The 13266-nt window shown below is 34.0% G+C and overlaps 2 protein-coding genes and 1 pseudogene across 3 annotated transcripts, besides 1 other annotated feature; 2 read left to right on the plus strand and 1 right to left on the minus strand.

Moving 5' to 3' along the window:
* Positions 1–13266: part of a mobile genetic element that runs on past both edges of the window.
* On the plus strand, positions 7807–8599 carry TVAGG3_0904490 (annotated as a pseudogene). Its single transcript has one exon. A coding segment is annotated over exon 1 (793 nt).
* Positions 9497–10072, plus strand: TVAGG3_0904500 (organellar and viral DNA polymerase type B; the record flags this gene model as incomplete). Its single annotated transcript, XM_051251474.1, has 1 exon — positions 9497–10072. The coding sequence occupies one exon, from the start codon at positions 9497–9499 to the stop codon at positions 10070–10072; it is 576 nt and encodes a 191-aa protein (XP_051077048.1).
* TVAGG3_0904510 (uncharacterized protein) lies at positions 10436–11029 on the minus strand (the record flags this gene model as incomplete). Its single annotated transcript, XM_051251475.1, has 1 exon — positions 10436–11029. A coding segment is annotated over one exon (594 nt), but the record flags the coding sequence as incomplete, so codon positions are not given.

Genomic DNA, 13266 nt, shown 5'->3' on the forward strand with positions numbered 1-13266 from the left:
TAAATAGTAAAGCAATAAAAACCATGTTCATTATATAACTTCAGACGAACAGATTATAACGGACTACCATGGATATTTAGCACGAAACTGAAGAAGTGAAGACGGAAGACCCAATGAAAGAAGATATAAAATACATTTCGTGCTAAAGGTTATGACATAAGCTGTACTGTACAGTTATGACACGGGTAAAGCACCAGAAGCATTTAGTTATTCCGGTGAAATTTATGCCTCTACTTTCTCTGTTAAAGGTTGTATTAGTTGAACCAAGATTTACTTTGAGAGTTAAGTCAAAATAACGTTTGAAGATGCTATTAAAAGTAAAGCGACAAAGTTGAACTCGAAGCAATGAACAAAGTTTTGGAAATCTCATAAACACAACATCTCCGATATAAATGAACTTCAAGCTACATTAGACAGTAAAGCCGACAAGAACCATACACATAAATTCTTCACTACTGTTAGAGCAGACGAACATTAATATTGAACTATACCCTTGGTTAAAGTGCACCTTTAGAGAATCCCAGTACAAAGCGTAAAAAGATACTACTTTAAACTCCTTAAATAGTAAATGTATGAACATTTGAAGGTCATGCCAGAAAACTTTGAAAGCCACATGAACTACCAACAATGTTAGATAAGAAAGCAGACAAAACTTATGTGGATGCAGAACTAACAAAGAAATTTTCGAAACCAGCATACAAATGACATTTACAACAGAAATTATAAAATGGTGAACCAGCAACTCCATTTTGAATTTGTTAGAGGTCTTCAACCGATACTTTTGATTTTTTTGGGATTAATTCTATTGAACTAACATTACATTATTAAAAGTGAAACAAATGCAAATTTCATCCGGGAGAATACATTCCAAAATGGTTTAATGACACATAAGTTCTTTAGTATGTGTATAGAGTTATAGAGCATATATATGATTTAATATATCCTATAGGAGCTGTTTATACGTCTATGAATCCAATAAATCCAAACACTTTATTGGTGGTAGATGGGTATGAAAGTTGACAGTTTTCCATTCTACACTAATTGACGCATCAATGAAGATGGGAGGTTCAAAGAAAATAGGTTATTGAAAAACCTTTCCTTCACATATGCATAGGTTCAGTGGGAGAACATCTGTGGAAGGAAACCATTCACATTCAATAACAAAAAGAGGTTATACAAATCTTGCAGGCGGGTTTGGATTAGACAGGGAATGCATAGATATGATATTTCACTGACCAGTAGATTCAAGCACAGGTATTTCTGTGGAACTGCAGGAAATCATACACATGTTGTAGCTGGTAATTACAGACCCAGCAAGGTAATGGAAAAAGATATATGCCTCCTTAATAACAATGCACGCTTGGGATACGAGTTGGTTAAAATCTTTATTTTTTACATTAAATGAGCTTTGAAAGAAGTATTCGAACAACATCCGGGAGGTCATTTAAGAAGTTCAAAGTGAAGCTGGCAAAGAGGTGGGGATTTTACTAACAGAGCGTGAAGTGAAAAAGGTTCATTGACAAAAATGTTGTTACATTCAAACAAAAAATAAACCTTACGACTACTTTTTACCAAATTTACTCCAACGCTTTCCTGACGCATACCAATTGACACTCTCATTCAAAGCAAAAAAGGAGGACATAAACCATTCCTCATCTTCATAAATGTTAACACTCGATAAAGCATATGCCAATATCCAATGAAAAATAAAGGAACTCGTGAAAGTTTTAAGAGTTTTGCAGACGTTCGTGCAGGAACATAACCCAAGTAACTTAACATACAGACCAAGGACAGTGCATACCTCAGCAATGAAAATCACAGATTTTCTCATTAGCATAACATAACTCACTACACTACTGAAGACCATAACCAATAACATACTCGGCATCATGAAACCGCTTCATAAAGGACTCTCAGAGATTTAAACAAGAGCGAGACTTTACCGAGAAACAATGAACATTTTCATCGAAGTATATTAATTCCTCAACAACATTCTACAAACAGGACATACACCAAATTCAATGAACAACAACAAGGAAGAAAAGTATATACAAAAGAAACGAAGCCAAACACAAAAAATATCAGAAATTCAACACAATTTACCCTCATTTCCTGGTTACAAAAGTTACGTCGTGTAGTTTTGACGACAAACCGTTGACAAAGAAACGTTAAGGTTAAGTAGAAACTATTATATCATAGACTCTAGCAATGTAATGGATAATCTTATAAAAGCTGCTTGACGACTCCATAGCTTTTACCCTCGTCAGAAATTAGTTGAAAGAGTAATGGCAAACTTGCTGAAACCATTGACGAAGCCAAAGCTGAGGAGTGGTTATTGAAAATACTTGGTTATAACATAAACGATTGACACTTATAAAGTAAGATTATTGAGGAGGTGTTTGAAGATGTTATACCCATCTAGAACTTGGAGAGTCAAAGCCAACTTCATTTTGGGACATTAGAGTGGGAGTACTGGAACAGACAAAAATTAAGCCAGGAAGAATAAGGAAAATTCTTCTAAACTTTTTCATAGATCGTAAATCAGACCATGAATGAAGAACAGGTCATGATATCATTAATTAGCCATTTATTTTTGTATACAATTTTACAACCAAAACCGGTAATGTTAAGGTAGAAGGTTAGATCTAACTCATTTCTAACCTCATTCTAAACCTCCTTTGAATTTTGTATAAAAAAGCAACCCGCCGTTTTCCGCGGGTTGGTATATTCTTCACAAAATGCTTGTTTTGAGGTCGAGCCATTTTTGGCTCCACCGTATTTTTAAACCAAACTCGTTCATTTTGTGCTGAAATAAAATAAAGGTAGTCCCACCAAAAAATATTTTTTTATTTTTATTGTAAGAACATGTTAGCAACAACAGCACCAAACTCGTTAGTCATGAATCCAACATCTATGTTAGTAGAGATGAAAAGCTTCATTCCTTCTTCATATACTTTCGAAACAGAAATCCAGAAGATAAAGCAAGAACTTCTCCAAGGAGATCTAAACTGTAGTGCGAAAGATGAAACAAATGACAGTTATTCTTTATGAAATGCAGGATATTATTGCACCATCTACCTAAAACTTCCTGAAATCCAACAACAAAGCTTACTATTCCAGAATTCGATGAATAGAAGTTCAAAGCGCAACTGACTTTCAGTAGAAATAAAGAAGTTCATACGAAAAGGAAACTATGAGTTTTCTTTTGGATTTCATTGCAAAACAATAGGTTATGGACAAAGATTGCAAGACATTGGTATATAGGAATTTTCTGACATTATATTAAAATTCTGAAGGAATTTAAGACCTACCGGACAACTTTGTTTCGTTAGCTGCAAATGTGTATGGCAGATTCAAGAAGATAAAGATAGAATAGTAAGATATGGAATAACAGATTAAAAACCAACTTGGCTTCAGATTTAAAAAAAACCATTGACGCCTTGGTTGTTTTAGCAGTAACGCGTTTCAAGAAATATTAACGGCAAAGTTGAACCACAATGTTCTAAATGTTTAAAGCCAGCAATGAGGAAAATAATACTCCGTCAAAGAGATAGAACACGTATGAAGGAAACGGGACCTATCGCATGACTTAAAGACAGAAATGTCAAACAATGAGTTTGAAACAGTTGGAAAGATAGGAACAATGACACCAAAGTGGTTTTAGAATAGGTTGATTTAAACGTAGAATACCAAAGAAATACAACAAAAATATTCTTTGTCAGACATTTTATCTCCATCTGGAAAGAAAAAGCAAAGGACTGGGTTAGAATTGCTTCTACTTTCCGCAGAAAATTTTGACAAGAAATCCTTTGAGCTTATGATATCGTAAGATTCTTATGGAACTAAGCATATCTTATAGACAAAAGTCTCTTATACCATAGTGTTTGTTTATGGATTGACCAGTTGTTGGATATAACTTCATAACATATGCGTTTATTCGACTCAGAAACTTGCAGTGAAGGCTTACTTTTTACATCGTTCAGAAACCGGAATGACTTCAAACACAAAAATTATTATAAGAAGGTAAGACATTATAATATAAACTCTAAGATATGACAGATACAGGTCAATAGGTCCAGAGTTGTGTTAGTTAAACGATAATGAGAGCTGCTGAAAACAAGAACTACTTCGAAAAGTTTGAGAAAATGTATGGTGCTCCCATAAAAGTAAAGAAACGTTTGAAGTAGATTGAGATAGATAACCTATAAAATATTTGACGAAGGTTCTTGAAAAATACATGTAAAAATAACGTTTACCATTGTTAAAACGCTTATTAAAATAAACTGGGTAGAAAAGAGGTAGATGACAGGTTAGATCTGAGATCTATCTAACCCTTAAAATATTATTTTTTGAATTCTAGCATCACAATTTCATTGAAGTTTCTCTTAAGGATTAGAAAAAAAGTTATAAGTTAGTTTTATTTTTGATTTATTTTTAGTCCTGTATATATATGTGAAACAGTAATGTCAAACAACCGTTCTGAGAACACAACAACAGTTATAGGTTCCATGAAGCTAATAAATGAAGAATATGAGTGGTCAGTTTAACAAACAACTCCGTCTCACTCGTTCGGATCAAAGACGATATGTAACAAATGCAAAGTATTTTAATGCTCTTCGTTCTACAAGCAAATTATCATTGGTTTTGAAAACAACAGACAAAGAACTTTATAAAGCAATCCTTCCTCATATATTTTCTTCCTCGGAAAACGAGGGACAGAGATTCCATCGAAAATCGCAAGAAATGGCTCCTTGTTTTGAAAAGGAGATTTATGTTCATACGACTTTTATAAATCGCCGTAGCAATGTGGGCTTTCACCTCGTTATGCTTGTTATATTTTCATGATCGTTAGATGAATTCATAGACAACGCAACGGTGGGGAGAAGGGATTTGGGGGAGAAGAAACTTTCAAGCAAAAGATGAAGTCATTGAATCCAAAGACAAAAAGCATTAACAGAAAAGTAATCACCCGTTCGGTACCAAAAAGGAAAGAAAAGAGTTAATAAGTTTTAATGATGATAGTATACTGGAAGAGTTGAGAAAGAAAGAGATAGAAGATATGGTTATGTTGCATTTAGTCAAGAAGAAACAACAAAAAGCTTTTAGTGACCTTGCGGTACATGATTTACAAGATCTGACAGAAACTAGTTCTCTCGTGAAAACTTACCGATTTCAATGACACCGAATTGACAAATAAAGGAAATTTGTCAAAAATACTCCTTCCTCAAAACACACTATGGAATCATCAAAGGGTTGCACCAATAACTTGTTACATTACAAAGAAGACTTACATTACTGAAGGAAAAAAATAACAGAACATATTTCGGACAACGTTCAAAGAAGGAAGAATAAAAAAATCTAAGCTAATTTTTATTTGTTTTATAATAATATTTATCTCATATGAAAGAACATGAATTATAGAATATTCGAACTCATGACATAAGAAGAGAACGAAACAACTTGTAAAAGGTATTATGCAAAATTTCTGAGACATACAAAAGATTTAAACAATCATCTAAATGCTTCTAAAGATTATGCAAAATTTCTGAAAGGTATAATATAAAGCTTATGAAAAAGCGTATTGAAAAAGTTTTATACATTGGGGAATTGTTGTGTAAAATATCGATATGAAGGATAACCCAAAAATATTATTTTTGCTTTAAATAGCTTCAGGTCTATTTTCTTCAACCATTCACTTTTCTTCGTCAATGTCAATAGAAGGCTCTTCAACCTTTGGTAAGAATTTCTGTATAACATCTTGTTCGTTATTGTTCTTCAAGAGATGAAGGATAATATTTCACATTATTGTTTTCACCCTTTATATTCTTTTCTGTTCGGGAAAGATTTAAAAGCAATACTGAGAAGTTCAACTTAGAGTTCTTTATAAACAGTTTATAGTGTGTTATCTTTGACATTGACGAAGAAACTCTTTTGTTCAAAACTACTGCTAACTCTTGTGAAGTATAAACGTTTGCGGTCAATGACAATAGCTAATGGTCTGGACATACTGACCAAACTTAGATTCTTTCACAAATCTTCTTGTTAAAGATAACATTGACGTTTTTGAAGCATTAATTGAACTCATTCTTGATGACAGTAGCAGAGAGCCATTGTATGAAAAGAACTTGCAATCTCATGTTGTTTCATTAAAATAAAAAGTTCGAAATATTTTAAAACTAGCCTTAAAAAATCTAATCTTAATTTTTTCAAAAAATATTTTTATTTCCTACTAAAGATGTATCGGAAGTTGTCTAAGTTAGAACACTCGGAAATAAAACAACTTCTTACAGAAGCTAACATAGATGTTGCAAAGCATTACGCAACAAACAAAAGGCACTCGCTGACTTCATTAAAGACTTATAATGGTGCAATAAGTTATGATAGAATTCATAAGTTTCAATAAAGCCGCAACGCGGCGAGGACGAAGTCCATGCAATATGCATTTCCTTTAAATGACATTGCTATTGACTTATATCATAGACGTTCAGTACCTCATGGAAGTAAGAAGAGAAATGTTTGACATAACAAATGCGAACGTTGGCTGAAACAAGAAGAGCTGACCACATGAAGTAAGAAGAGAAATGTTTGACATAACAAATGCAAACGTTGGTGAAACACGAAAGAGAGATGACACACTGAAACAACAGAGAAGAGAGATGTTAAAGTGCTATAGAACAAGTTCGCAAAGCTAACGATGTCATTCGTTCCATTGACGACAACACCAAAAGAAGGTGAGAGATGGTTAAAGAAAGATGAAGAGAAATAGAAGAGAAATGTGAAGTCAGGCAATAGACTCATTACTTTACACGAAGCTTTAGATAACCAAACAGAGACTACTTACACAAACATTTTGGTAAGGTTTTCATGAGACTCTTAGAGAAGATTAAAATAAACTCCCAAACAAAGATTGGATGGTATGTTATAAACTTGGTGGAAAGTATGAATGTTCTACTGTTAAACTCAATAATATTGGAACCATTACACATCAGCTCTTGAAGGAGAACTTTAATCAGAGATAGAAGCAAATGCTGCAGGTATGTTGAAATGCACTATGACTTCTTCTTGACAAACATAAAGAATCTTACCGAAATAAAGATGATGATGTTAACAGAATATAAGGCTTAACGATGTCAGATGTTAAAGAAAGGCAAACCAAAAAAGAGACCATATAGAGATGAAAGCACACTGACAAATGACAAAGCCATTTTGGAAGCTCTTAAGCAAACAGGAAACCCAGCACTTATAGAAAGCTTTTGGAAAGATAATGGTGAAAAGAAGTTTTATAAGAAGAGAAGCGGGCAGTTCTGGAAGTATCTTTGCACATTACCTATAAATCTTGAACGCTACCAAATCTTCAATGAACTGAACAAAAGAACTGCAACACTTATGACAGAAGATAACTGCTTCGTTTATGCTTGCATTCAGGCTGGAGTAAATGAAGAAACTATTGACCACATGAGAGAAGTCATTCGTGTTAGAGACTTTCCTCAAAGTAAAGTACAAGAAATTTCTGACGCAACAGGTATAGCATTTAATGTTACCATTGGTTACTTCAATGACTCAAGACATAATGAAATAAAGAGATATATACCAAAAGAATGTGAAACTGTCGAACTATTGACTTACTTCTTGTTGAAGACCACTACATGCTAAATGAAAGATTCCAATGACAACATATTTCATTCGCAACTATATAGAAATCTTGAAGAGTGTGGTGGAATGAACATTGAAAACAGATGAAATATATACAAAGAGAGAGATAAATATGTAGTTCGCATGGATAGAACTACACCGCTATGGGATGTTATGAAAACATTGTGGGAGTGCAAATATTTTGAACCTATTTCTTATGGAGAACTTTTCACATATACGACTGACTTATATAAACAGAACCTTGCACCATTTAAAGATTTGACATATGCTCCAAAGTATTGTGTACAACTGAAGAAGAAAGCAGAGTCAAAAGAAGTAAATAAAGCTAAATGTAAGTTCATACCTGAGCACGTTTTCTTTGCTGACTTTGAGTGTAGTACGGATGGCTTTCATAAAGCTTTTAACATCTGTTATGACAGTGAAGATGGTTCAGTGAGTGAAAGCATTTGGGGTCAAAACTGTGCAACAGAATTTTTGGAGCGACTTCCTGACAAGAGTTTAATATATTTCCATAACCTCAGTTATGATATAAACTTCATCTTAAGACACATGACAGAAGTGAAAGGAACTCCCATCATTAAAGGTTCACGAACAATGCAAATAACTGGTTTATATAAAGGACGGGCAATTATTATAAAAGACTCTTACAGTGTTATAAATAAGAAGCTTAAACTATTTCCTGCTATGTTTAACTTACAAACAGGACCGAAAGAAGTATTTCCATATAACTACTACAGCAGTGTTTTGTTAGCAAATGACAACAGAACTGGTGTCATTTCTGAAGCATGTAAGTTTATCCATGATGCAGATACATTTATGAAGAACATAGATTCCATCAAAGGTTGCAGAATAGATGAAACCACTTCGACTTAGAAAAATATAGCACGTTTTACTGCAAACAAGATGTAAGAATTTTAAGAGAAGGTTTTGTAAAGTTCCGCAATGACTTATTGAAAGAGTTTGATTTAAACGTTTATGACTACGTTAGTATTTGTTCTATTGCTAACAAATTGTTTGAGAACAGAGTATACTTCCCGAATGGAAATCTTTATGACCTCTCAAATAAACCAAGAGAATTTATTTCGAGATGCATTCAAGGTGGAAGATGTATGTTGTCAGATAACATGAAACAAAAGACGAAAAGAAACTCATTGCTGACTTCGACGCTGTTTCATTATATCCTTCAGCTATAGCAAGACTTTATACTTTAGAAGGTATTCCAAAAGTATTGAAGGAAGAAATGTTAAGCACAGAGTATCTCATGAGACATTTATTCGATGACGACCAAAAGGAACCCATTGGTGAAAAGTTTATGTCTGGCTTCTTTGTTCTCATTAAGATAACAGAGATTGGTATACCCAGACACTTTCATTTAATAGTTTGCGACCCTGAACTAAATCCAGAACTTAACGTTCCAAGAAGTTCAAACACTTGCTGTCTCATGTATGTTGACCATATAACATTACAAGACCTCATAAAATATCAAGGTGTCAAATGTGAAGTGTTGCAAGGATACTATTACGATGGAAACAGAGATATGAGAATAAGAGATGAAGTAAAGAAGTTGTTTGAGTTAAGGTTAAAGTATAAGAAAGAAGAAAACCCCTTACAAGAAATTATAAAACTCATTCTGAACAGCATTTATGGCAAAACTATTCTATCTCCTATTGAGTCAAAAATAACCATAGTAGATGACAAAGATGCTATAAGATATGCTATAAGAAATTACAACCATATAGTGAAGTTCGAAGGTTTGGATGGTTCAGATAAAACTATTTTCAAGCTAACGAAAAGCATTTGCAGACACTTTAACTTCTGTCCACTTGGTGTTAATATTCTGTCTATGTCAAAACGTATTATGAATGAAGTATTCTGTACTGCAGAGGACATGGGACTTCAAATCTTTTACCAGGACTGTGATAGCATGCATATTTTCAATGAAGACATCCCAAAGCTTGCAGCAGAGTTTAAGAAGAGATACGGTAGAGAACTTATAGGAAAGAACCTTGGTCAGTTCCATAGCGACTTTGCAGAAATAACACCTGGAAAACAAAGTTTAGCTTATAAAAGTATTTTCTGTGGAAAGAAGACCTACATAGACTTACTCACTAACGATTTAAATGAAGTTGCATTTCACTGCAGAATGAAAGGCGTGAAGCAAGATGTTATTGCTTTAACCGCTAATGAAATGTTTCCTGAAGCTATACAATGCTATTACAATGAAGATAAGAACATTCACATACCTGTTGGAACATATGACAAAGACTCTGAGTTCAGTTTAATGAAACTTTACAAAGCACTTTATGACGGTCAAGAGATTGGATTTGACTTATGTAAGTCATGTCAACCTTGCTTTGCTGAAAAGTTTAACTTCTCAATAACGACTAAAACAAGCTTTATTCGTAAGTTGAAGTTCTGAGGTCATTTATTTTTGTCAGCAATGAGGTCATGAATGAGGTCATGAATGAGGTCATTTATTTTTGCAGAATGAGGTCATTCGTGATAAAAATAAAGCTAGCGTAGATTTTACAATACTGCGATGGTAGAGTTTAAGAGTTGTGCTTCAATGTAGAGACAGTCCTTGGAGGCAAGAACACTGGACATTTATGGTCATGAGTGGAGTAATGTCTATCCAAAACTCACGATTGAAGCCAGTTAATTTATAGTATTTAGGGTTAGGAAGTGGTGAAGTTCTTGTATGACCAATGAACTCATTTTCAACGCCTTTGGCTATATTAGAGTAAAGTATTGCTTGCTTTCTATCCCAAATGCCAGGTGTTACAATCTTTGAAAATTCATTTTTCCTCGGAAGCATTGCATCATAATTGAAAACATTCTTAAAATCATCACTTGGTTCGGAGATTTGAAATCTTATACGTAATGGATTTTCTTTCTTTTTAGCGACTTCATTGAATGGTGAGAATACAATGAATTGACAGTCATGAGTTCCATCTTCATTTTCATTAAATTCATAATGAAAGTCTATAAGTTGTGGCTGACTACCTTCTTCTTTCAGTTGTGCAAGAAACTCACGTAAAGGCTGTAAAGTTTGTACTTCAATGTTGAACTTTTTCTCGAACATCTCATTAAATGAAATCATACATTGTTGCAATGTTGTATCGTCTTTAAAGTATTTGTATATGTGAATGTTTTGGGCGCTTAAAGACTGTTCGTCATTTTCTATCTCGACTTGAAGTATAAAGTCAACCTTTCTGAAAGCACGTGTTATATACATAGATGTTATGCCAATGTACTTCTCTTCATTTATGTTCACAATCCAGTCTGTTGGAAACTTAAACGTTACTCTGTTCCCCTTTATTTTGACGTCAGGGTTTTCACTACTGAACGCAACAGTTAAAGGTATTTGTCTATACATTTAATTCGGATAAAAATAAACCATTTACTCTTTCTTTGCTTCAGCTTCTTTAGCTTTTGCTTCTTCTCTAGCTTTTTTCGCCAGCAAACGTGGGTTCTTCTGTCTTCCAGCAGCTAATGCAGCAGTTGTTTTTCACTAAGTTTTCTCTTTGGTCTCTCTGGCTTTTGTTCTTGTTTTTGTTCCTTCAGTTCGGATAAAATTTGCTCACGAATTTCTTTCTTCAATGCTTCAACATCTATGACCCCTTGGGTCTTGTCCGTAGGATTGTCTGAGTCATTTGACTGCAGATAAAAAACTAAATTAAAACTTTAACCGATGTAAAATGAGCTTGTCAAAATCAGAGCGAGAGTCTATTATATTAAATGACGCAAGAGGAATACAACATCCTTTCTATTATGTAAGTCAGAGTAAAGATGGTAAAATATACGTAAGAAAAAGAAAGGTACCATTAGCGAATGCAGAGAGCGACAACATTAAGGTGCATGGCAAGGGTGAAGTCCACGAAGCCCATATAAAACCTTCTGTTCAAACTGAACAAAGAACAAGAAGAAAAGAAGCCAGATGTACTTTCAATAACGAACCAAGAGCTTATTGCAAAGTTCGTGAATTTCATTGAAAACAAACCGAGTCAAAGAACCCTGACCCCAGTGAAAGAAGTTGAGACAAAAGAGAAATGTACAGTTCATTGAAAATGTCAAGAAACAACTTCCACCACGAATACCAAGAAGAAGAGTGAGAATAATGAAGTAAATAGATATTTTTATCTGAAGTAAATACATGCAGAACGAACAGTTAAACGAATTTACTCCAGCAGAGCATATTCATCAGATTCGCTCATATTTCGATATCATAGACAATGCAGTTCAAATTGGTGACACTAATAGAAAATATTCTGACGCAAAGATTCCATCACAACCTGGAACTGCTAAAGATAACACATGGGTAACATTCAATCTCTCACCCTCCTGGTGAAAATATGTTGGACCTTACAATACATTCATTACGTATAAAATGGAAGGTCAATTTATTGTAGATAAAGAAATTGGTTCAGGTTCCAATAAAACAAACCCACCAGGATTTTGGATTGGTTTCGATGACGCTTTCTATGCAGTTGCTGGATATCAAATCCTTGCAAATGGTCGTATCGTATATTCTCAAGACAACGCAAGAGAAGAAGCATATATAACTTCAAAACTCACAAACTACCGAACAAATAAAGAAAGTAGATGTTTTCTCAAAGACTCGACATGAAGATGTATGGAGTCATTCGGGAACATGCAGAACAGGACAAATTGTTAGCGGTCCAATTACAGCAGGAAAATCATTTGATTTTAAGCTTCGTTTAAGAATTCCTGTTAGAAGATTCCTTCCATTAGAAGCTATTCGATTTATTCCAGCTTTTGCAGGAAACATTCAGCTTAAAGTAAAGTTCAGTAGCGACGCCTTACAATGCACATCTATATCTGTAAATGATATCATTGCTTTCAATCCAACTCTTAAAGTTGCATTTGCTTCAGATTCAAATCCACCGACAAATAAATTTGTTCCATGGAATGAACCATTCACTATGATAACGAAGGCAGTAGAAGCTAGTGGAACAGTTACTATTACAACTGTAACCCAGCAACTATTTCGAACAAAGATGGATTTTAATGAATGTTTCATTCATCCAAAGTCATTCTCTTTAGACCCTAACATTTATACAGAACTTGTAGAACATTATACAAACGAGGCTTTATGTTTTCCTGTTAAAGTTATGGATTGGATTCCTATGGACGGTTCATTCTCAAAGAATACAGATAGTTCAAGTGCAACATTTACAGCAGCTTATACGCCTATTAATGTTAAAAGTATTTGGGCACTATTTAGAAAGAAAGACAACTATTATGTTAATTTTGAGAACCCTAAGTTTAAATATCTTCAGCTTTCCATGGGAGCTTATGGAAATATGCCTGCAGAACCTGAAAAATCATATGGACCTGTATTTTATGAAATGGTTGCGAACGCTTGCAATACAAACAATGATATGATAGGATTTAATGAAGATGTTATGAGGTCATTGGTGGATGATGGTAGTGTGGAACATAAATGGGATAGCTATGACAACACACATTTCTTATGTGGTTTTCCAACAGAAGTGGACTTTTGCTTCCACAAGGTCAAACATCTACTGCTGCCAATAACATACAAATTGTCTGTTAAAGGACCTATTGAACTAGCAACTGAAAACGTACCAA

The sequence above is a fragment of the Trichomonas vaginalis genome, chromosome I, assembly GCF_026262505.1.
Source record: "Trichomonas vaginalis G3 chromosome I, whole genome shotgun sequence".
Lineage (NCBI taxonomy): Eukaryota > Parabasalia > Trichomonadida > Trichomonadidae > Trichomonas > Trichomonas vaginalis.